Genomic DNA, 26129 nt, shown 5'->3' with positions numbered 1-26129 from the left:
GTGATTGTCTTTCTTCTAGTGCTACTGAGAAGGTTGTAGTGTGTGTGATTTGTATTGTAAGCAACTCTTTGCTGTAACACCGTTAGGTATCCAGAGTTGCTATGTTGGATGTGTGTGTTCTTGTGTGTAATACAGATGAATCGTCCCGTTGGGATTAGTTATCCTACTTGCACTCCGACTGTCGGCAATGCCTGTACGTACATGAATGCCTACTCTGTGTTCAGTCAGTCAAGAGGGACAGGAGTGCAAATAGTTTAAACTCTTCCTTTCGGTTTATCAAACGTCAACACTGTCGGGGAGGGAAGAAATACGTTAGCTGTTGACTCTGAAAAGAGCCGGATAAGTATTGTTTTTAGAAGAACAGACCGATCCTTTATTCCAGTCTAAGTCTGATCTTAATGAAGATCGGCAAAGTTTGTAGTCTTAGTCATGTAATCTAACCGAACGTTGGTAATTAACTATGGTTTTTGGCTTTAACAAGAGCCGGATAAGTGCTGTTCTTAGAAGAACAGAACGACCCTTGTCAAACGTGAGTACCGTCAGGAGGGAGGAAATAAGTTAGCTCTTGGCTCTTGTAAGAACAGAACATTCTTTTGTACATGTCTGGTCTTAATAAATACCGGAAAATCCTATAGTCTTCGTCGTATGACCTAACCGATCGTTGGAAATCAACATTGGGTATTAGTAACCTAATCAGACATCGGTAACTGACGTTGTACTTAGCGCAATCTATCCGTCCACTGCCTGTTCCAAAAACTCATTTTGATCCTGTGCTATGTTGTTCAAGTTTCGCGCGGACTGTGCTTGCCCCTCTTAATATGGGTATGCATATATGGTGACTATTTAGGGGCGGAGCTATGAAGGGAGCTTGCGATTAGGTGAGAGAAATGCTGGCTTGTGGTTGGCTAAGAGGTGCTGGCTTCTGATGGGCTATTTTGTAGCTGCGAGAAATGGCTTTTGTTAAGTGTATTTTTGTCCCTGAAAAGGGACAACCAGATAGGGCTGAGTAGAAACCCATTGTCCCTATTGAGAATGTTCCTTGCACGTGAGACAGCTATGGCTTTCTGACCATTTAGAGGCAGAGCTATGAATGGGGGCTTGTGAATAGGTGAGCGAAGTGCTGGCTTCTAGTTGGCTGAGGGATGCTGACTCTTGCTTGACTATTGTTGTGGCTACAAGAAACGGTTTTGTTGAATGTATTTCTTTGTTCCTAAAAAAGGGCCGACCAAATAGGGCTGAGTTGAAACTTATTGTCTCTATTGAGAATGTTCCTTTCACGTGAGACAGCTATGGCTTTCTTTATTATTCTGTCCCAAAAATTGCTGCACTCGACTGCTATGATGGTATTTGTAAAATCAATTTTCTGTTCTTTTCATCCTTGTTCTATTTTAAGTCCAGTTAGTCCAAAGAATGATCTGCCCAATTCCATGATGTACGACCTACATCAGGAATTGCGCAAGTGGACGTCATCTTTCACTGATTTGAGTAATGATCTGACTGTGTAGTATTTTGGGTACTCTTCATGTTTCTAGGTGAATGCTTTATGATTGTTTTTCTTCTAGTGCTACTGAGAAGGTTGTAGTGTGAATGATTTGTATGTGTAAGCAACTCCTTGCTATAACACCGGTTGGTATCCAGAGTTGCTATGTTGGATGTGTGTGTTCTTGTGTGTAATACAGATGAATCATCCCGTTGGGATAAGTTGATCCTACTTGCACTCCGACTGTCGGCAATGCCTGTACGTACATGAGTGCCTACTCTGTGCTCAGTCAGTCAAGAGGGACAGGAGTGCAAATAGTTTAAACTCTTCCTTTCGGTTTGTCAAACGTCAACACTGTCGGGGAGGGAAAAAATAGGTTAGCTCTTGGCTCTGAAAAGAGCCGGATAAGTATTGTTTTTAGAACAGAACGATTCTTTGTTCGAGTCTAAGTCTGATCTTAATAAAGACCGACAAAGCTTGTAGTCTGTCATATAACCTAACCGAACGGTTGTAATTACCACTAGTTCTTCGCTATGAAAGGAGCTAGATAAGTACTGTTCTTAGACGAACAGAACAATCCTTGGTTTGAGTCTTAAGTCTGATCTTAAAACAGGCAAAACTTGTAGTCTTAGTCGTATAACCTAACCGAACGTTGGTAATTAACAATGGTTCTTGGCTTTAACAAGAGCCGGTTAAGTGCTGTTCTTAGAAGAACAGAATGACCCTTGACAAACGTCAGTACCGTCAGGAGGGAGGAAATATGTTAGCTCTTGGCTCTAAAAAGAACAGGATAAGTACTGTTCTTATAAGAACAGAACATTCTTTTGTACAAGTCTAGGTCTGGTCTTAATAATGACTGGAAAATCCTATAGTCTTCGCCATATGGCCTAACCGATCGTTGGAAATCAACATTGGATATTAGTAACCTAATCTAACGTCGGTAATTGACGCTGTACTTAGCGTGAACTATCCGTCCACTGCCTGTTCCAAAAACTCATTTTGATTCTGTGAAATGTTCAAGTTTGCGCGGACTGTGCTTGCCTCTCTTAAGTCAAAGTCAGTCTGTTTCTCATTTAAATGGGAGGGACGTCTAGCCATCCGGGCTACTTTGTCCATAGTATTTTTATGTAATATTTTTGTGTTGCAGGTCAGGTAGGCACTCTTGGGTATAGGAGGTGTTAGATTTTGGGTTACTACTGGAAGCAAGCTCTTGTCTTTTCATCTCTTGATGTGATCTCGAAGTTCCATCTCAAACGTCACTCGAAAGGGGAGTGCAGTTCCCGAAATCTGGTATTTAATCCAAAACTTTTTTAGTTTGTAGTTTTTAGTGAGGTTTGTAAGGGCCTCGATTAATGTCTGTGGGTTATCCGTGTATCTGGTCACTTCGTAGTGATCTTTGTAGAAGTCCGTTACTTTAAGTCTATTTGCGAACCTTGTGTTTAGATATGTGATGAATTCGCTCAGTTTCCTAAGGTTGTATACTTGATATGCCTCTTCTGTCTCGGTTTCTACCATAGTCATTTTTAGCCAGTATTTTTCAGTTCTTTGGAGTTTTTGTACATCCAGATTCGTAAAGAGCGGTGATCCGTAAGTAAGGTTGGCTCTGATTATTGTTTTGTAAATTCTGGAATTAATGTTGATCGTGTTGTTTCTATTATTCGTTATAGATTTGAGCAAATGCATGATGTTGATTGCTTTGCTTTTCAGGTTTTGGATGTGTAGATTCAGGCTTAATCTGTTGTTGATGGTGACTCCTAAGTATGTGGCACTTCTCTGTGGTTTGATGTGTGCACTGTTGACTTTAATGGTTCTGTTTTGGTTTATCCTTGTGCCTTTGGCTGAAGGATGTATGATGAGTAATTGTGTTTTAGTTGAACTCATGTCGAGGTGCCATTCTTTGCACCACTTCGAGAAACTGTCCACTTGTTTTTCTAGTTTCGTTATTATGTTTTTGGTGATGCGCGATATAGTCCAATAGGCCGTATCATCTGCATATGTACAGTAGTGGTGCAAGAGTGGATCCCTGAGGCACCCCTCTTTCTATTGGTATGGGGTTTGAAAATGTGCCTTGGAATTTCAGCCTGGTTTCCCTGTTCCTTAAGAAGACGACAACCCATCGGATTATCGTTGTGGGCAGGTTTAGGTTGGTCAGCTTATATAGCAGTCCCTCGTGCCATACAGTGTCGAATGCACTGCTCAGGCCAAGGAACATGGCTCCTAGTGTGTTTTCGTTTGAAGGCCTCCTGTGCATCGTTGAATATTCTTACGGTGCGCTGAATGGTGTTATATGTTGGTCTGAGACTGCTTGATGTTCATTTAGTTGTCTGCTGTTTGACATGTACTCGTGGATTCTGTTTACTAATATCTTTGTGAATGTGGGTGTTACTGTGATAGGCGTGTAACTTCTGGATAAAGTGGAAGGCTTCCTAGGTTAGAGAATAAGAATGATATGTGCTTGTTTCCATTCTGATGGAATATATCCCGTGATTAAGGTGGCCTTGTATAGTTCGGTAAATTTGCGTGTGGGATCTTCAGGTGATTTCTTGATGTGCAGTGCGGTGATCATATCCGGACCTGGAGCAGTGCATTTCTTCTTCCTTAGTGCATTCATTACCTCTCCATGTGTGATCTCTTTTAACAGGATGTTGTGGTCTCCCGGATGGGTGTCTAGTTTGTCTGCATCTATCAAGTTATGGTGGTGGTTGATTATGTTAGTTATAAGTTGAGCTTGGTTGGCTATGTTTCTTTGTTCTGTAGTTTCATTTGCTGCTCGGGCGTATTTTCTCCTCATGATTTCTTCGAAGAGTTGGATTTTCTCCTTGGGAGTTGGTACGTCCCTGTTGTTAATTCTGAGTGGGTTCGGAATTTCAGTGCGTCGGTTGTATTTCGTTTTTATAGTTTTCTAGAATTTCCTCGGGTTTCTTCTCTGTAATTCTTCTAGGTTGCTACATAGTCTCCAGTTTTGATTCTTTGTATAGTATAATGTCTTCTTTGATTTCTCATTGCAGTCTGTTGATGGCGTTTTTGGTGTATGGGTTAGGATGTATCTTGTGTAGACGATATAGTTGTCTCTTTTATTTGATCTTGCTTACGATAGCTTACGGTAGTCTTTCTTCCTGGGGGTTAATGCTGGTTTTTGGAATGTGTTTCTCTCGCTTCTTGTATGGCGTCAGTGAGGCATTGTTTGGCCGCTTCGATTGACTCCGGGGTGGCGTCTATTTGTAGGTTGGCTATTCTGTCATTTATTGTATTCCTGTAGTCCTTCCAGTTAGTTTCATCATATCTGTAGATAGTTTTAGTGTTGGGTGTTTCGATGTTTTTCCCATGGATTGTGAAGGGAATCGCCGCATGGTCCGATCCGGTTGCGGAGTCAGAGCCGTGGCTCTCAGTTTTTGCATTAATTTGTGGAGATGTGAATATTTTGTCAGGTTTAGTATCGATTTCATTTGGTCTACGAGCTCCCCTCGTAGGTCCTGGAATTTGAACATTCATCCACGTGGTCATAGCCAGGTATTCAATCAGTTTTCTTCCATTGTTGTTTGTAATAGGATCATCGATTAGTTGGTGCTGACTGTTTGTCAATAGCTACGACGATTCTTTTGAACTGGGCAAGGTAGTTGAGGATGGGGAAGGAATTTGGTACGTTTAGATTTGGCGAGTTATAGAATGTGGCTAGGTAAAAAGGGTTTTATGTGTGTATATGGAACAAGATAGAGGTCTGAGAGTTACTTTTTATTTCTGGTGGTAAAGTATATTCAGTGTATTTTATGTCGTGCTTTATTAGTATGGCAGTGCCTCCATTGGCTTTGATTGCCTGTTCTTTGTCATTGCGGACTATGTTGTAGCCTAGTATGTATAATGAATGTTTTTTCCGAAGCATCGTCTCGTTTAGTATGATTATGTGTATATTGTGATCTTTCGCATATTCTTTTAATTCTTCAGTTTTTTTGAGCTCCCTGAATGTTGAAAAGCATCAGTCGAAGCTTTCTTCTGGTTTTCTCCTTTCTATTGTTCGTTACCGGATGGGTCAATCACGTTTGTGTATTCATCTGTGGTGTAGTGGGGTTTCAGTTTCTTATTTCTGCGAAAATACTGTTTTCCAACGTACAAAATTTCCTCACTGGATTTCATTATATGTTTATTTTTTCACTGAAGATATCTTCTGTCGTTCTTAGAATACCCAATAATTCCTGAGGTTTATCCTTGTGTATAATGTCAGGGTACTGGTCACCCGTGTGAGGATATTGTCCTGCAGAAGTAGTATCTTTTTTTTATTTCTTCTAGTGTTTTCTCAATTGGAGTGGGATTTTGTGTTCTGTAAGGTAGTTTCCTCGTCCGTGGGGACACTTGTTTTCTCGTGTCGTGTTCGTTGGATAGAGTGAGTATTTTTTTTTTAAAATTTGACTGTCCTCATTTTGGTATGGTCTTTCTAGGCATCGGCTACTTCCGGTTCTGTGTTCCTTGGATTTACAGGTGGCGCAGAACGTCTTCGAAGTGTCTGTTGCATGTTCTGGGTGAGTGTTTATTGCCGCATCTGAAGCACGTAGCCTCGTTGTTGCAGCTGGTTGTTGAGTTGATTTTAACGTCCCGTTCAGCAGCGAGGCTATATGAGACATGGACCTACTGATTAACGTGGTATCCGAACCACATGAGCTCCCGCCGGGAATCGAACCCGGGACTCCCACGCCAAAGGCACGAACGCTAACCTCTTAGCCACGAAGGAACTCTTGTTGCAGCTGGATGCGTGGTGTCCATAGTAGAAGCAGTGGGTGCATGATGTGGGTCGTCCAGAGGTTCTAGAATTTTCTACTTTATATCTTGTGAGCCCAATTGTGATTCCATTAGTTATTAGTTCATTTATGGTTTCGGGGTCTCTTGAAAAGATCCAAAGTAGTGGAATCGGTCCCCTTTCAGATCTCATCCTTGTCACATTTGTGAAGTTAATTTGTTGCTCCTTTAGATCTTCTTTAATATCTGCAATGTCTTCGTAGACAGGATTTCCTCGAACCACACATGTAAAAGTGGCTTGTGGCGTCTGTGGGTGAGAGTTGGTCCGTTTAGTGTAGTCATTCGTATTCCACTGGGCGTTGACTCCGAAATCCGACACTACGAATCCATCAAGAAACTTTTTCTTATCCTCTTTTGTGTTGAATATAATTTTCGCGCCGTTATTCCTGTTTAGGTGGTACACAGTGGCTTTGATGTCTGGGTGTACATCTGAATTTTTTTTCTTAAGAGCTATAGGGCTCGTCTTGCGTGGGACTGGGTTGCTCGTATGTATTGTGTCCTCTGTTGTGTGATGTCTTTTGGAATGTTCGCTGGTTACTTGCTTCATTTGGTTCGATGTCACTTCTGCTGGATGCGTCTTCACTCAGTTGGTGGGCGTTTATGCTGTTCTTTTTTGGTCTGGCTGAATTTTCTCTTGTCTCTTCTTGTAGTTCTGTAGTGTATGTGTTGTGACCTGGCGGCCTCTGGCTGGTTTTTCTTCCGTCTTGAGAGCAGATAGTTGTGGTTCGGCTACGGGCGTGTGCTTTTATGGGCATATCCATGAAACTGCAACTGTACTCGCTCCTTATATTTGTTCATCTTGGTTGATTGGTCGGGGAGTAGGAGTGTTGCACTGGTGAGCTGGGAGATTTCAGTACATCCGCAAAGCTAGAGTTGGTGAGTCCGCTGCGCGGGAGAAAGTGGCTTCCAAGGACAGGTCCTCATCTGATGGTGGTTCTTGTTGTGGTATGGTTTGCATGCTCCTCTCCGGCGTAGTCTGTGTGGGATTGCGCTGTTTTCTTCTTGTTGGCTGATGTATTTCTTCTTTGTGAGCTTCTTTGGAGATTTCCTTGCAGGTCTGGCTTTTACTTCTAGTGTTCCTGGAGGGCTTCATTCTTGTTTTTTCGTTGGTTCTTGGCAGTCACTCAATGCGTGTTTGCTTCGCTTCCAGGTGGTTGTGGTGGGGATTAGGAAAAAATGAAATCTTTAAGTTTTACGTCCCACGGTTATGCCGGTGAGGCTAAAGGAGACGGTGATGATGAGAGATGAGTGAAATGGTGGAATGAAGAAAGTGGGAGGAAACGGGAGAACCCCGAGAAAACCCACGAGCACGGTGTTTGTCCACCACAAAGTTTACTTGGTGGGGGCTGGGTGGTGGGGATTAGGGTGTGTATATTGAGTGATGTGGTGTGTTGTAGTGGCTCCTTCGTATAATACCGCAAGGTTTCCGGAGCAACTGTGTTGTGAATGTGTGTGTGTGTGTGTGTATATATATATATATATATAGTTGTGCGGGGGTCTTACAGCATCGTCCCGTTGGGATCAGTTTAGCCTATTCGCTCTCCGACTGTCGGCAAAGCCTGTATATTCGAGAGTGGCTACTCTAAGCTCGGTCACTCAAGAGGGACAGGAGTGCTGATAGTCCAAACTAATCCTTTCGGTGCGTAATTCGTCGATACTGTCGGAGATGGAGAAATGATAATTTAGCTCGTCACTGGCCCTGATAAGAGCCAGAGGGTGCTGCTCTGAGAAGAGCGGTACAATCCTTACGTTCAGTCTGTTTAGTCAGGTTAGTAGTCAACTGTCTATAGTGGGTCTGTAGTGTGGCTTTAATAAGAGCCGGAGGGTACTGCTCTGAGAAGAGCGGCACAATCTATATATGTCGAATAATCAGTCTGATTTATGTGTACAGGAAACTTTACGTGAAGGCTCTAATAAGAGCCGAATAGCACTACTCTAAAAGAGCGGTACAATCCCATTCTTTTCTCTTTCAAATACTGTTGCTTTTCAGATTAACACTAATGTCACGCGGTCCTTATCCTGCTGCTGTCTTGTTTCAAAGACTCGTGATGGTCCTGTGTGCCATAAACGGAAATTCTATTCGCGGTCGCATCAAAAAGGCAACTTGCCACTCTCTATCCGAGTATCACCTGCACCAGTGTTGCCACAGTCCTAGCTCTGGAGTGGGCTGAAAAATGGTATCAAATTGAAACAAGAAGGGCTGAATTCATTAATTTTTTACTGGTGTAATGCATGATTCTATAACACGAAACTTAAAGAGGTAAAGTTCTAGGACACTTCCCCCGCTTCTAAGAGTCCAATGCTTGTTTAAAAAAAAAACATTCAAATAGGAAGACCACGAACAACCGTGGAAGTAGATGAAACTTTCTCGCACGTAGGAAGTATAACAGAGGCCATAAATTAAAAGGGAAAACAGTTACCATCTTCGGTATGTACTGTAAGGAAACCAAACGCGCCTCTATTTCAAAGTGACCTATAAACAAAAATTGTATTTTTCCATATACGAAAAAAAAAATTATAAAACTAGGAACAAACCAATCATCTCCGAGTTCGCTAAATTTCCAACACACTGCTTCTTTCTCCTCTCCATGCGCGGCGCGGATGCGCCCATTTAGCGCCATTTGTTTCCCGGTATAGTTGCAATTACAAACTTTCCACACAAAGTTCGTAGTATTATGCGGTGCAACGTCAGAGTATGAGTAACGTGAGATGCAGGAAAAAGTCTTACTGACACTTTTGAAAATGTGATAAGTATTTGTTAAATGGTGCTGAATTGGATATAATTGTACAAACTTTTTCACAAAAGGAGCTGAAAATGCTAGGGTGGTACCAAGGGGCCGATGAATGACAAAAAGGGCTGGATTTGGTACAATTGTACCGAGTGTGGCAACACTGACCTGCAGTCTTGCTTGAAGTTAATGTGGGCATGTAGGTGACTATTTAGTGGCGGAGCTATGAAGGGAGCTTGCGATTAGCTGAGGAAATTGCTGGCTTGTGGTTGGTTGAGAGGTGCTGGTTCCTGATTGGCTACTTCGTGGCTGCGAGAAATGGCTTTGTTGAATGTATTTTTGTCCCTGAAAAGGGACGACCAGATAGGGCTAAGTTGAAACCCATTGTCCCTATTGAGAATGTTCCTTTCACGTGAGACAGCTATGGCTTTCTTTATTATTCTGTCTTAAAAATTGCTGCACTCAACTACTATGGTGGTAGTTGTAAAAATCAACTCTGTGTTCTTTTCATCGTGATTCTATTCTACGTCCAGTTTGTCCTAAGTATGATCTGCCCCATTCACGTGGTATACGATATACATCTGGAGTGCGCAAGTTAAGGTCGTCTTTCACTGATTTGAGTAATGATCTTATGTTGGCTGGAGATTTATGAATAACTCCCATACTATGTCGGACAAGGAAAGTATGCTGAGTTTGCCATAGATGCGGCCAATTAAAGGCAATATAGTAGTACAGAAATAATCCTCACTCTTAACTTTTTGGATCAGTTTGTGTTGGGAAGTGACGGCCCTTTTTATGGCCATATTGATATCTGTAAGACTAGCAATTCTCTTGTAGCGTCGAACGAAGATGGTTCAATTCCTCATGTAAACTTTTCTAGTTACGGAACTGCTCTGGAGTTCAAGGTGTTTAGCACTGTAAGAAGTGACTTGTGATGGAAGCTGGTTGCGTTGAGATAAAGATCCGTATGTGTCGGCTTCGTATGTACGTTATATGAAATAAATAACTAAATATGCTTACGTCTTTCTCTGAAGTAGTAGCAGGCAAATTAGCATGCTCTTTCGTTTTTTCTTCGCTGTTTCTCGACGTCTTTGCTTCTACATTTTCATCAACGAAATTTACAAAGGTATTGTTTGTTTTCCATTTTTTTAAACCAATTTTCTGGCACCTTCTTGGACATCTTGCAAATTGCGAAGTGACTCTTAATTCGTCAACCCACAAAGAAAGCTTGAACACTACTAAGCAAATATTTTCGAAGTGACGGCTGTACTGCGATGATCAAAGATTGCTGTGACATGCTCATATGCTACAAATCTTTCCTGGCTCTTGTTTTGTACCCCCTCCTGTTAAGAAATTTTCTTCATTTTTTTTTTTATCAGAATGAAACCGAAAGAACAAAGAAAATGTTTATTTTTACCGTCTCTTGTTTTGCCCAGTAGGTTGCGGGGAAACTACTACTATAGTACTAGCTGCCGAGTATTTATAGAAATAAATTGCCGCTTTGTTTGATGTCAATTGCGGCTACAAATGGACAGTACAATCCAAGATTTGCTGCTGTAGTTGATGGTATTGAGAACGACGCTGGCTGTTTCAAATTAGACCGACGATAGGTCAGATGTTTTGTTATTTTTGTGAAGGTCAACGATTTCTTGGCGCAAATGTATTCATTTAATTTCCTCTTAACCGTGAACTAAAGTAAAGTCCACATTTTTATCAGAACCTCCTTCGGTGATTAGAAAGGAGCTGGTTCCATCCCGTATTGCCTTGCTCAAATTGTATACCGTTGTTAGACTTTGAATTTGGATCAAAGAGGACGTGAAAACTGTAGTCATTGCTATGTCAAAACAGAAAAAAATTCAGTCCCATTAATATAGGCCGTACTCCTCACCCTCAACTCTATCTCCCACTGATCCTTAGAAACAAAAGAGTTTCTAAGAGTTCCCAAGAAAAACATTTGGAAACAGCTTGGCTTTATATAGTAATACCAGAGGTCAGCTTTCAGAAGGTAGAGGCAGCGCATCTGACATCTTGAGGAAAAAACACTGCAGGTTCAGAATGCTGTTTTCCATTATAGAAGGGATTCTCGGAAAATTCGATTCCCACATCCTGAAAACGCAAACATTTTAAAAAGAATTTAGACATCATTCGCGGCAACAGCCTAATGTGAACAGCTGTTTAGTGAGATTTGAAATGCAGTACATGAAAAGCAATTGTTGTTTGTTTCAATGAAGTGATTATACTATGGATCGAATGTAGCTTATACCCACGTACTTCCTAAATTTTAGGTGGCTATACGATAGCTTCCAAAAAAATTAGAGGTGAGTATACGCTGTATACCCGCGTACACCCTCCATTACATCCCTGCAAATTTCAATCCCTACCAACAATTCTAATTCTTAACCTTCCAAGATAATACATTGCTTCATGAAGTCAATTAAAAATAATAATAATAATAATAATAACACGGAATTTACTCTAAAATGTAATCTTAAAGTTGACCGAATTTTCCCCGTTATTCTCGCGTAATATCATAAACTGTAAATCTAATTAGGCCTTGAAAGAAAATATACCTATTATTTCATGAAAATTGGAAACTTCGGAGAAAAATGATTAACAAATGTTTATGAAATAAAGTTAATTCGTCCATTTTCCTCTTACTAATTTCAACTCCGAACAAGAGCTGTAAATCTGTGATTTCAAACAAAACATCTTTTTTTTTCCACAAATTTCTAATTTTTACGAAGTATTTTTAGATGGGAAAAGGGATAAAATTTACTCACTCATTACTGACCAATTACGACTCCAAGCAGGGGCGATGATTGGGAAACCTCAAAAATAATATACTCCATTTTTGCCTAGGAACATGGTTCTTTTTTTTCTTATCTGGAGTGGTGTTCACTTTTGATACTTGACTGAGCTTAACCCTAAAACGTAGGAATCGGTGATAAGGCAGAAGTAACATACACACCATATTTAAAAATCGAATGAATCTTGCGGAAAATATCGCGGAACGTATTTTCAAAATGACCGGGAGAATTAATTTAACCTCTAATTCTTGACCTATTGAACTCCATTTAGTGAATATATTTAGAAAGTTCAAAGAAAATATCCATATTCCATCGAAATTGACTCATTTTGGTGAAAGTTATCGAGGAAAATTATTGTACACAGAAATTTCGAAGTTCGGTAGAACTTCGCCCCTTTTATGTGCTTATCATTTATTGATTTCAACCACAACCAGTTATAATGGTCCTGGTGACCTACAGAAAAAATACATTTTGTCAAAATCAAATAATCTTCACGTAGTTTTGGCTCTACGGTAAATTTGCTGTACATGTGCAAACTTCCAACATAGGGTGGCTGTTCTTTAAATTTATCCTTTTATTCTTGATAGAGCTCAACCACAAACAGTAGAATTATTTTGAAAGGCTGGGGGAAACTACAAGCCAACTTTTATTAAAATTGGATAAATTTTACGTGAGTTATCGCGGAATAGGTAAACAGATGCACATACACACAGATTGCGGATAAGTCGAATGGTAGAACTCTGCGCTTGCTTCAGCTATAACTAGTGATGGTGTTCGTTGTAGAAGAGTGAGAGTTTTCCTTGTTTTACGGATTTTATTCTTTACCGATTTCACTACGTTTCATAAAAATTGATTTAAATTTTCGCGGAACATTGCTTTTAAATCAGAGGGGTTAATTCACTCCATCGTTATTGACTGGAAGTAGCATTAGCTGAGCGAGTGTAGGTGAGCGGGAAACCCTCCTCCTTTGGAACTGGAAGTTCTCAGGTAAAAATCCCATATTCGGTCATAGGTTTTATGTAGGTGTTCTCTCAATCTCACTGGGTATATGGTGGTAATTTTCCTATCAAAAGTTTCCTTTCCACTCCGATAGACAATGTGCTTAGAGCAAGGATGGTTTCCTTTTTAAGTATGAGATCTTTCATTTCAAAAGTCACCGGTGGTCCGTTTATCTGCTCATCAGTCCCTGAAAGAAATCATAAAACAGCAACAGTGATCGGTACAGTGTGACACAGACTACTACAGGCTACCTTTCATGACTTGCCGGTCGGTATTTTGGCCACCACTCGTATAACGCGGTGTCATATTATATGGAATGTCCGGAAATAATATATTTTATATTATTTGATTCGTATATTTCAACCGGTGCCTTCCTCTGGGTATTTTTTTTTCTACTGGTATTCCCTTTATAGCTACTAACGTGATTCCTCCATGTCTTATAATAGGTCCAGTCATCCTATCTCGCTTTTTTAAAAATATTCTTCAATATACTCCTTTTTTCTCGTACCATTTCCAGTACTCTCTCTTATTTGATATCTTGTCCGTCCATCTAATTTTCAACTTATTTCTATAGCACCACATTCCAAAGGTTTCTATTTTCCGTTTTTCCATTCTTTCATCAGCCTTCTCTTCAGTTCTACTTCAATGCTTCCGGTTATAAGCTTTTTTTTTTCTTCAAATGCCTTATCCGTGTGAGCTATTCTGGATCTTTCATCTTGTTTGCACCTTTATCGCTTGTTGTCTTACTCCTTAAGTAAAAGAATTCATCCACTTCTTCCATCACATGATCTCCTATTTTGCTCTTGAGCTCCCTCGTGGCTAAACCGTTAGTGTACGCACCTTGGGTTGAGTCCCCGACGGGAGCTCATGTGGTTCGGATTACACGTTAATCAGTAGGTCCACATCTCATATAGCCCCCCCAACTGCTGAAAGGGACGCTAAACTCAAATCATCATCAAGGGGGCGCGGTGGCTCAGTGGTAGGGCGTTCACCTCCGATGCTTGGTGTCCCTGGTTCGATCCCAGCTAACGCGGTACGTGACGTTTGGGCGCCGCCGTTTGGGCGCGGACGTTTGGGCCCCGCCGTTTGGGCACTGGACGTTTGGGCGCGAAGCCATTTGGGCGCCAGACGTTTGGGCGCGAGTTAAAAAGTCGTTATGTTAGGCGCTGAGTACTAAGTTCGAATCAAGATATCACAAGGTGTCTACTGTAGTGGAAGTCCTTGAATTATACTGGATTTTGTTTTACATACTAGAAATACTGGAATTTCAAAATTATAAAAACTGAATTAACAATTAAATTTTGTAAATTTAAGTTTCAACGAAAGTTAAGTGTGCTTTTTATTTGATAACTTTTCAAGCCAAATGTAAGTCGACCAGACTACATATGATTGACTGCATTACATACATAGTGAGCCTATTCCATTAAAAAACTTAAAGCAGGCCTTCTGCTGTAGTTACGCAATAAGTGTGAATGTCAAACACATTTCTAGTGGCTAAATGACCAATATATGTACACTTAACTATTATTTTTCACTTTGAAATCGTTGTTTTTTTTTTCTTTCGCCACTTTCTTTAATGCAGATTAAATGCTTACAATGGGACGAAAAAAATGTGTGTTAAGTTTTGATTTTTATATTGGAATGTTAATAAAAAAAAAAGTGATACCAGAAATACGGCATACTACAGTTCCTAAACTCAATGTGTTAGACATCCTGTATGCAAAATATGTCTTACACACCATGTATGCAAAATATCTTTCCCTCAACTCGATTAGGATATAGGATTTTTAGATTTCTGGGCTCTCGGCATCTAAGGCCATTTAGCCCGTCACGTTTGAGGGAGCACACTATCCGGGGAAAGGGAAGGAAGAAAGGATTGGGGAAGGAAGGAAGCTGCCTGGACCTATAAATTAGGTACCACCCCGGCATTTGCCTGGTGTGAATGAAGAAAACCCAGGAAAACCTCATTCAGGGTGTCTGGCCTGAAAGAGCGTGTTACACTTTTTCAACCGAGTGTCCCCACCGGGAATCGAACCCGGAACCGATCGCACCGAAGGCGAGTGTTAGCGACTACGCTGCAATCTTTTATTGGTAGTTCTTTATTGGACTTAAGGAAGAGAAGAGTTTGGCAAACGTAATACGAAAGAAAACAAATTTTAATATTCATTAATATGTAATTATTAACTTTCTTTAAAAAAATACAAAAATTAAATCAATATGTTTTAATTAACATTAAGAAAATTAACAGCTCGTCTGATTCCTTTATTTCCTAGCTTTCTTATATAATACAAAAATTAGATCAGAAGTACAAGAATCGTGAACAAGCGAAAAATCAATCCATGACGAGGTTAGGCAACAAATGCCACAAACGCATTAAACTATTTAATTTAGATGAATAAATAAGATAGAGATAGAAAATATACAGATAAATGAGGTGAGATAAAGATAGAAGTGTAGGAAATGTATATATCTTGATTGGCGCTTAGTTTTCAGTAGAGACCTGCACGGGCCGAATTTTTCGGCCCGAGCCCAATCCAGCCCGAACGTACCTAGGCCCGGCCCAGCCCGGGCCCGAAAAGTTTTGGGGATTTTCGGCCCGAGCCCGGCCCGGCCCGATAAGTTTTTTAAATTTCTTGGCCCAAGCCCGGCCCGGGCCCAATAAATTTTAAAAGTTTTTGGCCCGACCCCGGCCCGATAATTTTTTTAAAAAATTAGCTCAAGCCCCACTCTTTCTCAAAATTTAGTACTAAATTTGACCTAACCTTAGAAACATTTTCTAAACTCTGGTTTACAACCTAACGCTTGCCTCCCGAATGGTACCATTGCCTCCTAGAACTTTGGCTGTCATCGAGAGAACAAAAACTCCATTCCCTGTAACAAAAATCTAACTTAATTGATTTTTGGACAGGCAAACCATTCCCACCCCTTCTTGTTATATTTTGAGTTCAGTGAAGGTCAAGGTCAGAGCTCAATTTAGCGCATAATGCCTGCAATCCTCTATAGTGAAAGTGGAGCTGCTAAGCAACACAAACTGTAAATAGCTATTGCATTCTTTGTAACATTTTTCACGGACACACTTCTTCAACGTTTGGCTTTATTCCAATTATCGTTTAACGAAAGTCAATGATTATTAAAGAATTGCAATTGATCGGCCCCAACCCAGCCCGACCTGAAGAAAAATCAGTGTCGGCCAGCCCAAGCCCGGCCCGGCCCAAAGAAATAACAGTGTCGGCCCGCCCAAGCCCGGCCCGGCCCAAAGAAATAACAGAGTCGGCCCGCCCAAGCCCGGCCCGCGGGCCGGGCCGGGCTTCGGGCCTCGGGCCAAGCCCGGCCCGTGCAGGTCTCTAGTTTTCAGTGCCTAGCTTACTTTATATGTCGTAAATTGTGATTTTTACTATGTACCTCGCGCCCAAACGTCTGGCGCCTAAACGGCTTTGCGCCCAAACGTCCGGCGCCCAAACGGCAGCGCCAAAACGTCCGCGCCCAAATGGCGGCGCCCAAACGTCCTGTCCCGAGCTAACGCCGTGTGGATTTTGTGGTGGACAAACATCGTGCTCGGGGTTCTCCCATTTCCTCCCACTTTCTTCATTCCACCATTTCATTCATTTCTCATCATCACCGTTTCCTTTAGCCTAACCGGCATAACCGTGGGACGTAAAACTAGATTTCATTTCATTTCAAATCATCATCATCTTATTTAATCTTAATTTTTCTTGTTTCTTTTCTCTCGCATCTCATAACTTTTGTTCTTGATCTTCATATTGAATTTCATGCTAAGTACCTGTTGCATACCGTTTAGACTTGCCTTTAACTTTTTTTTTCTCGCTGTCTACCAACATTACGATATCGTCCGCAAATATAACCATGAGTATTTTCTGCCCGTGAACAGTTATTTCTATGTTGTGGATGTCTCATTTTTTTTTCTTCTTTCTTTATTGCTTCTTCAATGTAGAGATTGGCAACAATGAGCATCCTTCTCTAACCCCTTTCTGGATTTCTGCTTCTTATATCTCCTACCTCAGCTATTGCCTTCTGTTCTTTGTACAGATTATATATTCTTAGCTCCTCATAATTTATTTCTGCTTCATTTGGAATCAACACTTTGTTCATCCTACAGTATCAAACGCTTTACCGAGGTTCACAAATGCTATGTAAGTCGCTCTTCCCACTTGGATTCTTTCTTCTCACAATCCTATTAATGCAAATATTGCTTTCCTCGTTCCGGATTTCTTTCTGAATCCGCTACCTGGTCATCTGCTAGTACTTCTTCTATCTTGGACTTTAATCTTCTATAGATTACTTTTGTCAAGATTTTTGGAGCATGCATGAGCAAGCTTATCGTTCAGTGATTCTCGCATTTCCCACCAGCTACTGTTTTTGGTAGTAGCACTACCTTGCTCGTCTGGAAATCTGAAGGTACCTCCCTTTCTTCTTAAATGTTGTTAATAAATTTATACAATTCATCCTGAAGTTCCTGTCCCGCATTTTGTATGATTTCTGTTGGTATCTCATCTACACCTGGAGCTTTTCCATCTTTTAGATCTTGTAATGCTTTGTCATACTCACAAGTAAACCTTACGTTTGGGTGAATCGAGTTGCTGACTGAGACACATATGAAAAAGTAGTACTGAATGTGGTCAGTATTTCAATGAAGTTGCAGGTGCGAAGCTCCAGGGGTTTAGGAGATACAGCTACCAGAACATCACATGGAAGTACAGAATAGTCTTCATACAGTTGGAGGTAAAAGCTCTGTAAGACCTCTTGTAACGACAAAATGTGAATAACAAATATATGGGTACATATTAGGACTAGGGGGAAGTCATATAGTAAGGGTATACCTGACGGCGGCCATCTTGAAATCCTCCATTTTGAATTAAGGTTAAGTTTTTAAAATAGGAAGAGGGTCATGTGATACACGATTTAAGGCGAAAATTTAATCAGAAGAACAATGGTGATGTTAATTTTGATTTACGCGCAATTGGTAAAAAGTTACAGGGAAATTAAATATTGTTGCAGCATATGTATTAGTCCTTTACCCCACCTTGTAAATTTTATGTTAATGATAATAATTAAATAAAAAGCAGGTGGATAAATATTAGATCTATGGTAAGAGTTGCGTTGATGGCGGCCATGTTCAAATTCGCCATTTTGAATCAGACAAAAGTTTTAAACAAAACGCATAACAGTGACACCTTATTAATAAGAAATTTTACCATAACTCCAACGGTATAACCATTTTTGCTTTATCATTAACCAGCACCAAATTAAATGGGAAGAGTAATGCAATAGATAAAGCAAAAATCGTTATACCGTTGGATTTATGGTAAAATTTGCTATTAATAAGGTTTCAATGTTATGCGTTTTGTTTAAAACTTTTGTCTGTTTCAAAATGGCGGATTTGAACATGGCCGCCATCAAGGAAACTCTTACCATAGACCTAATATTTATCCACCTGCTTTTTATTTAATTATTATCATTAACACAAAATTTACAAGGTGGGGTAAAGGACTAATACATATGCTGCAACAATATTTAATTTCCCTGTAACTTTTTACCAATTCCGCGTAAATCAAAATTAACGTCACCATTGTTCTTCTGATTAAATTTGCGCCTTAAATCATGTATCACATAACCCTATTCCTATTTTAAAAACTTAACCTTAATTGAAAATGGCGGATTTCAAGATGGCCGCCGTCAGGTATACCCTTACTATACGACTTCCCCCTAGTCCTAATATGTACCCATATATTTGTTATTCACCTTTTGTCGTTACAAGAGGTCTTACAGGGCTTTTACCTCCAACTGTACGAAGACTATTCTGTACTTCCATGTGATGTTCTGGTAGCTGTATCTCCTAAACCCCTGGAGCTTCGCACCTACAACTTCACTGAAATACTGACCTCATTTAGTACTACTTTTTCATAAGTGTCTCAGTCAGCAACTCGATTCACCCAAACGTAAGGTTTACTTGTCAGATCTGAGCATAAACTCGCCTCTTCTACTTTCTCCATGATTTCTAATTCTTCTACTTGCTTATCACTTCCCTAGAGCCTTTCTAAATATTTCTTCCATGTTTTCAATTTATCTCCAGCTTCAGTCATGGATCTTCCTTCTTTATTTTTAGTGCATTGGTCTTTGTGGTTTGAAGTTCCTCTCAATCATCTTATAAGCCACGTCTACTCTTCCTGTGCTCATAATCTTTTCTATTTCATCAAATTGTTGTCTTGTCCAATCCTGCTTGTCAAGTCTGCGTTTTCGAATTATCTGATTTCTTAATCTTTTATGCTGCGTCACATCAAATGATGTGCTGCGTCGCAATTATGCCATATGCCGAAGTTAACCTACTTCGTTAACTTCTACTATTCATGTCTTGCAGTGAAAAGAATACGATTATGGGACATTAGTATTCATTTCATTTTAAAGTATATTGCATGTTGTGAAGTCTTTGGAGAAAAAAAAAGTAAATTTTAGATGTTTTTCTTGCCTTTCTTAGTTTTGGATTTATAAATTGTTTTCATGTTTTTTCAGGGAAGGGAATGAGCTGCACTGACCAGGCTTGTGATGTCTTAGATGAAACTGAACCAATGGGCTTTATTAAGGAAGAAGTAGAGGTAGAAGCAGCAGAGAACGAAGACCAAGATTCCAGGAGATCGAAAGGTGCGTCTCGACACATATATTTATTTTGTGTGAGAAACTATTAACGTGTTTGATTTTAGACACGTAGTGATTTATCACTGTGATTTATATGGTAAACGGTCGCTTGATCTCCTTGCCATTTAAAAAAATTTGAGGTTACCCTTTTGACGCTCGGGGATTGGGGTGACACTTTTTCGTATCTTAAAGACATATATCTTGGCATCCTTCCTATTTTCAGTTTTTCGCAGGCTTTATGGACAATCTGTACCTATATAAAACATGTATTTCGTTTCATGTTCATTAGAGTACAAAAGTATCAGTGTGTGATTTAGCATTATATATTGTGTGAAGAGCTGTACACAGAATGGAAGCATGAAAGACAGAATGGAATGTAGCAGAGGCCCGTCCTATATGTCGCAGGATTTCCAGGATCTTAAGCCATATCAATCCCACTTCCGTCAACAATTTAAGGAGACTACATACGTGATCATAAGTTAGTTCCTGCTGTGACTGCGTCTTTTTTATGTTATCTTATGACGAGCTGTACATTTACTAGTCGCAAATACAGACCAGGGTGAATTTTGCTCTTTTTGAACTTGGTCCCATAATTATTTTGATCAATTAGCTTTTTTAATACCAAATCAGGTACTGTACCTGAATTGCCCCGACATCCGTTTCTCTGAAAACTTTTGATGAAAATATTTTAAATGGGAAGTGATATTCCATCTGTATGTTGTTTATTGTAATTAGAATCAAATTCCTTAGTATACTGATTATTGTTTAGTTTATATGAATAAATATGTTATGGGATAAGACAGTTAATTTTATTGGATTATTTTTGGATAATTACGGAAAATCGTTGGTAAATTATGGATTATATACACAGTTAAGAAAAGAAAGAGCATTCTAACAAGATATTGGAGCAATAATGTGTTAGCATAGGTTATGATAGTTAATGTTAGGCTAGGTTACTCGAAAACCTGTAAAATTCCTATTTCAATAAACGTGAAAGATGCTTACATCAGTCCTCGAATACTGCTGCAATGATTTCAGATTTGTCGTTCATTAAAGATAATACCAGCGAACAAGGCATATTTTGACAGGAAGCTACATTTATGTATTTCCTGAAAAAACTGTATGAAGTAACCAAGTTACTCTTCTTGGTAGAGAATGGTAAAGCAAAGATTAAAGAAAACACTTTTCTGAAAGCTTCGTAGCCATTGTCTAAAGACCTAATATTACGTTGAATTGATGTTTTACCGAATTTTGAATTTTTATCAATTTGTAATAGAATTCTGTTTTGATACAGGCCACACGCCACCGGAAGAATACGAGGTAGATGATAGTCCAATAAAAGATTCATCAGGAACTGTAGTTGTGTTCGATGAGGACGATAATGCTAGTAAGTAAATGCCTTTCGAACTTCTGAATCATTATACCAATATTGGAAGAAAATTTGTAGCTTTTGAGTCACTGAGTAGTAGTATCAACCTTGATTTATTCAACTTAGTCATATATTTGTTTATTTGTATTAAAATGTGTATTTTAATACAGTAGTCAGTAACGTGGGTGAAGACATGGTTACTGTTGATTACTGGTATCCTCCACCCCCCATTTCGAAACTTCGGCACCTCAAATACTCTGTAGAGATTATATTCATGGAACGTACGTATCCTAATTAAATGTTTGAGAATAGTTTGTATTTCACTCTTAAACATTTGCAAAAAGTTCTAGGAATACAATATAAAATTCTTATTGCCATTATAGTACACTGAATAGTGATATTTGCTTCTTGCTCTTTAGTATCAATATTTTGTTTATTTATTTTCAATGTGGGCAAATAAAACTGAAGGCCTAGAGTTAAAATCTAGTATATCATAAATAATGCCTGTAAAATCATTCAGAAATGTAGAATATTTTACGACAAAGCGACGTACGAGAGTTGTTGAACAACTTTTGCTTCCTACCCTGTATTTTTTAATTGTTGTACGTGAGTAATTTTACCCCCAAACGAAAACTTGAACCGTCTCCTTTCCGAAGAGTCTTCTACTTTTATTGTAGTCCCACTGGTGTCAATGCATTCGAGTGAACGGTGCACTAATTGTTGTATGTCGTCGGTGAAGAATGAGCTATGTTGCTGATAACAGTAAGAATGCACTGCCTTGATGATCTTTTAGGTGTTTCTTTAAGCTTCGGGAACAGCCAAAAGTCACAGGAGGTCAGGTCAGGGCTGTAAGATGGATGTGGCAAAACATTCCCGTGTTGGAGCTTCTGCAACGTGGCAGTGGTCTACCGGCTTCTGTGGAGCCTTGCGTTGTCGTGTTGAAGGATGGTATTTTTGTGTGTGCCTGCACGTAGCTCTCGGAGTTGACAATGGCGCCACGTACTATAAACTCAATCAGCACCATACCTTCACTGTCCCAAAAGATGATGACCATGACTTTCCCTACTGATGGCTGCGTTTTGAACTTTTTAGGATGAGATAAGAATAGATGCGTGTACTCCATTGACTAGCATTTAACCTCGGACTTGAAGCAATGAGCCCAAAGTTGTCTCAAATTGCGAAACGCATGAGAAAAGCATTCGCTGTTGAAATTTTGCTTGCATGTGTCTTTGCGGGCTTCTTTCATTTCTACTGTAAGCTGACACGAACCCATCCTGAACACACTTTCTTGAACCCAACAGGGTTGATATGTTTAAAACAAAATGTCAAAAAGAAGTCTTTAAAACATGTTTAAAACGAGGACTGTTGTTTTATTCAATTTGTTTTAAACAAATTGCTTTAAACTTTTTTTCTAGGGCGGTTGAGCATGTTTAAAACAACTAAAATATCAGAATGAAGAAGCAAATTTAATTTTCTAACAAACACAACCCATCCTCCGCAGGATTTGTGCATGGAGTAAATTACAAGCACGGTTTATTCTTATTATAACAGGAGTTACTGAACGAAATTCCGCACAACAATGTGCTTATAACTAAACCAACAGAAATTCAAGTGAAGTATTTGAACGTTTCTTACTTCCAAGAATAACGAAGGTTAAACACACTATACTCTCTTCTAAAATCCAACTTCACAAATTATTTTTTTTTTTTTTTTCGTCACTATCATTTCATAATAATGAACAGTTCTCACATCATAAGCTGTAAGAAATACGTTGACAAATACAATACTACTCAAAGAAAAGAGCAGTGACTAGCCTACAAGAAGCAAATGACATATTTTAACTAAACAGTTTTCAAGATACATCTCTATCTGCAACATGGATAACTAACCATGATTAGTATCTATGAGGGAAAAACACAATTAACCTTTAGACACCTACCAGAGATTTTAGCAAAATCGTACACTCTCACGTTCGGGGCTCTGGTGACGCCTCTAATTATCACAATCATGATTCATACACCGTTGGAAAACTTATAGATTACAGATTCAAATGAGGTAACATTCGTGCAATTCCCGCCATATTCATAGAAGAAGAAGAAACACAAAAATCATAACAAATATGAAAACTTTACTTTCCGGAGCCCTGGTAATCTTTGCAGTCACCCTACGCTGACAAAATGATGCTAATGTGTAATCCAGACACTTGTGACAATAATATAAAAAATGGTAGCCATTGTTGCAATACAAAGCGTAATGAATTCGTTTTATTTGGGATATATTCTCAAAAAATGTTACACGCAGAAAAAAATCATTGAATTTGACATTCTCCCCCTCCCCCTACCACCACCATACTACCACGTTCATATGCAAATCATTTTTGCTGCACACATCATAAATAGGAACAAGAGTTATGCTTCTAGACCAATTCAGTGAAAGATAGCTGGAATCAGTGGATGTTGATGGGTGTCGCACGCTGTTTTAACTGGATGTTCATGTAGTCCGCTACTAATCCTGCGAGTGCGTTGTTGTCAGTGAAGTGCGGAAGATTTAAGCTTTTGTTTGAGGGTACAGTTATGCACGTATTTCAATCAATAAAAATATTAGAGGGTTGGAGGCAGAATCTATTGAACAACCCTCGTAAAAGGGTGGAAACTCCGTTCAGTCAAGGCGTGTCTTTTCCGTAATTGGACACTGAGAGGCAGAGTGAAAGCAACTACGAAGAACAAAGCATCTAAGGTGGAGATATGTTTGTATTCCCGTCTGTAATAAGTATATATATATATATATATATATATATATATATATATATATATATATATACATATATAATCATTGTCAAAAGCCTGAGCACGCTATTGATTTTCAGTCAAAATAAAAGACACTATATCCATACAAAACCATGTTTATTGGACTCATTTTTGAAAATAAGTAACATTGTTCGTATAAGGATACGAAAATTCATGGTTTTGTTGACATCGAAACAAGTTTATTGAGGAAAGTTGCTTGGCAATAAACACACAACTAATGGACAGACAACTAACATCATGCTTTGTTTGATGTCGTTTCAACGACACCTAGTGGTGTGTATGAACCTTTGTCAGTAGTTGTCTCTTTACTTCAATGAACAGTTGTGTGTACACTATTCAGTCGTGTGGTAATATGGGCAAAATTGGATGCGAACCTATGACGTGCGATAGTGTGAAGAACATGCTAATGCTATAAATGCTGAAGAGAAACTGTTAAGAGTAGAAGCACGTGTTCAAATGGTCATTTTGGGAGAAGAGAGTCATTCTCTGCGAAAAATCGCTCAGTGATCGGGCGAAGCAATGTGCCGGCTTCTTGAAAGGTAATCAGAAAGTTATGTAAATATCACACGAAAACGCACTGATCGTCACCCAACTTCTCTTAAGGACAAGTTCAATGGAAAAACAAGCAAATGGAATATATGTTAACCGCTCCGGAAGAACCAGTAGAACTATGTAAAAGCCACTTCCAGACAGTATCAAATAATACTGTGGCCCAGCACCTTCAAATCTATGGTCTTGGGGGTAGGATTGCGGTAAAGAAACCATTCCCTCAAGCATGAAACGTTACAAAAAGATACTCCTGTAAAATAAAGACTGAAACGATGAACAATGGGAGAGGACACTCTGGACCGACGAATCTAAATTCCAAGTTGTCGCCTTCCAGTGCTAGAAGTTCGTGCGTCGTCGTTCGGAAAAGTGCTTTCAATCTGACCGTTTATCTCCGACCTATATCAAGGCACGTAGAAGGTAGCGTCACTGTTTGGGGATGTTTCACAGACTACCAAGTTGATAATTTATTTCGAATTAATGGAATAATGGACAAAAAATGTGTTTCACAACGTTTAAGTGAGACATGGAATTCCATCAGGAACGTGGATCTGTGACAAAAACTTTGTACAACATCCCAGACATTCCTCCAAGCTATACAGTAATTATTTGCAACCCAAAGAAGCAGCTTACACCATCAACAAATGGAATAGTCGCCACAGTCACCGGATTTGTTACCCATCGAGCTTTTGTAAGATGAACTTCCGTCTCACAGTCCGTAAATAGATGATAACGAGTACTGAAGGTCTTTGGAAGGCTCTTCAGAGCTACTGGAGTCGCATAGCTTCTCAGAAGTTGGATCAATTAATGAAACAAATGTCTGCAATTTGTAAAGCTCTTATGAAGGCTAAGGATTGGCATTTCATTGAATCCAAACGTACTGAATCAATTTGTCTCAGTGGAAACAGGGCCTGTGTTTTAATTTCTTTATATGAGCAATGATGTTTATTTTACAGAACAAGTCCTCAAATTGAGTTTTGTGTTAATATCCATCTATCGATCTCTCTTCTCTCTCTCTCTCTCTCTCTCTCTCTCTCTCTCTCTCTCTCTCTCTCTCTCTCTCTCTCTCTCTCTCTCTCTGTGTGTATATATATATACACAGGGTGGTAAGAAACTATTTGAACAAACTTTGGGAGACCGAAACCAGTAAAAAAATGTCCTTTGGAACTTTGGTCAGTGAGGGATAGTTTCGGCGAATAAGGTGCCGAAACTGTGGGAAAATGAATTTCAGAGGGCTGTAATTCAAAAACAACGCAACGTAGAGAGTGCGGTTTAGAGCATGACACTGGAAGTCATACCTGCTCGATTGAAGAATGTATGTTTGAAACCTCCGCAAGATGTGTGCGAGGTATTCCCCAAAGGAACGTAGGGATTACTTGCCAGGTTATAGGAAATTCCTAAGTTCCTTTGGGAAATACCTCGCACACATACTCACCGAAACTATCCCTCGCCGAAACTATCCCTCACTGACCAAAGTTCCAGAGGAATTTTTTGTTGGTTTCGGTGTCAGGAATCAGCTCTCGAAGTCTGTTCAAATAGTTTTTCACCATCCTATATAAATATATATATATATATGTGTATATATATATATATATATATATATATATATATATATATAATACGCATGATTCTTTATTCATGCATTGATCCATTTACTTACATAAGAATAATGTCATGTCTGTGAATTCGCTGTTTTATGCCGATTAGAAATATAATACAACGATTGCTATTACTGGAAATCTTATCATCCGGAACGTGATATTTCACAATTTTCTACATTATAGTTAATTGCTTATATTTAGTCTTATTTCATGTTAGGTTACTACCATGCTAACGAAAAGGATTAAGTCTATTGCATTGGTGTTACTTGATGTGACTCTAGGCTTAGACTTTAATTCGAGGACTTCTAAGAGTTCCTTTCCAATTTTTTAACTTTTGTTTGAACTTCTTTCT

At 39.3% G+C, this 26129-nt stretch overlaps 1 protein-coding gene across 4 annotated transcripts in view; it reads left to right on the top strand.

Annotated features, from left to right (window-relative positions):
- The window catches only part of LOC145688102 (cyclin-D-binding Myb-like transcription factor 1), a 117429-nt gene that overhangs the window by 44616 nt on the left and 46684 nt on the right, over positions 1-26129 (top strand). For 3 of the 4 annotated variants that reach the window (XM_081761841.1, XM_081761843.1, XM_081761840.1), the window contains exons 2-3: positions 19332-19460; positions 20749-20841. In XM_081761841.1, the coding sequence (XP_081617967.1) occupies positions 19340-19460; positions 20749-20841 (214 nt within the window). In that variant the 5' untranslated portion in view covers positions 19332-19339. Of the gene's footprint in view, positions 1-5235; positions 5330-19331; positions 19461-20748; positions 20842-26129 lie in introns of those variants that run through there. The other variant, XM_081761842.1, reaches the window with a different exon arrangement.

The sequence above is a fragment of the Thermobia domestica genome, chromosome 6 (genome assembly GCF_964235325.1).
Source record: "Thermobia domestica chromosome 6, izTheDome1.hap1.1, whole genome shotgun sequence".
NCBI classification, from domain to species: Eukaryota; Metazoa; Arthropoda; class Insecta; order Zygentoma; family Lepismatidae; genus Thermobia; species Thermobia domestica.
The sequence above is the reverse complement of the archived record's forward strand: the minus strand, read 5'-3'. Positions and strand labels throughout refer to the sequence as shown.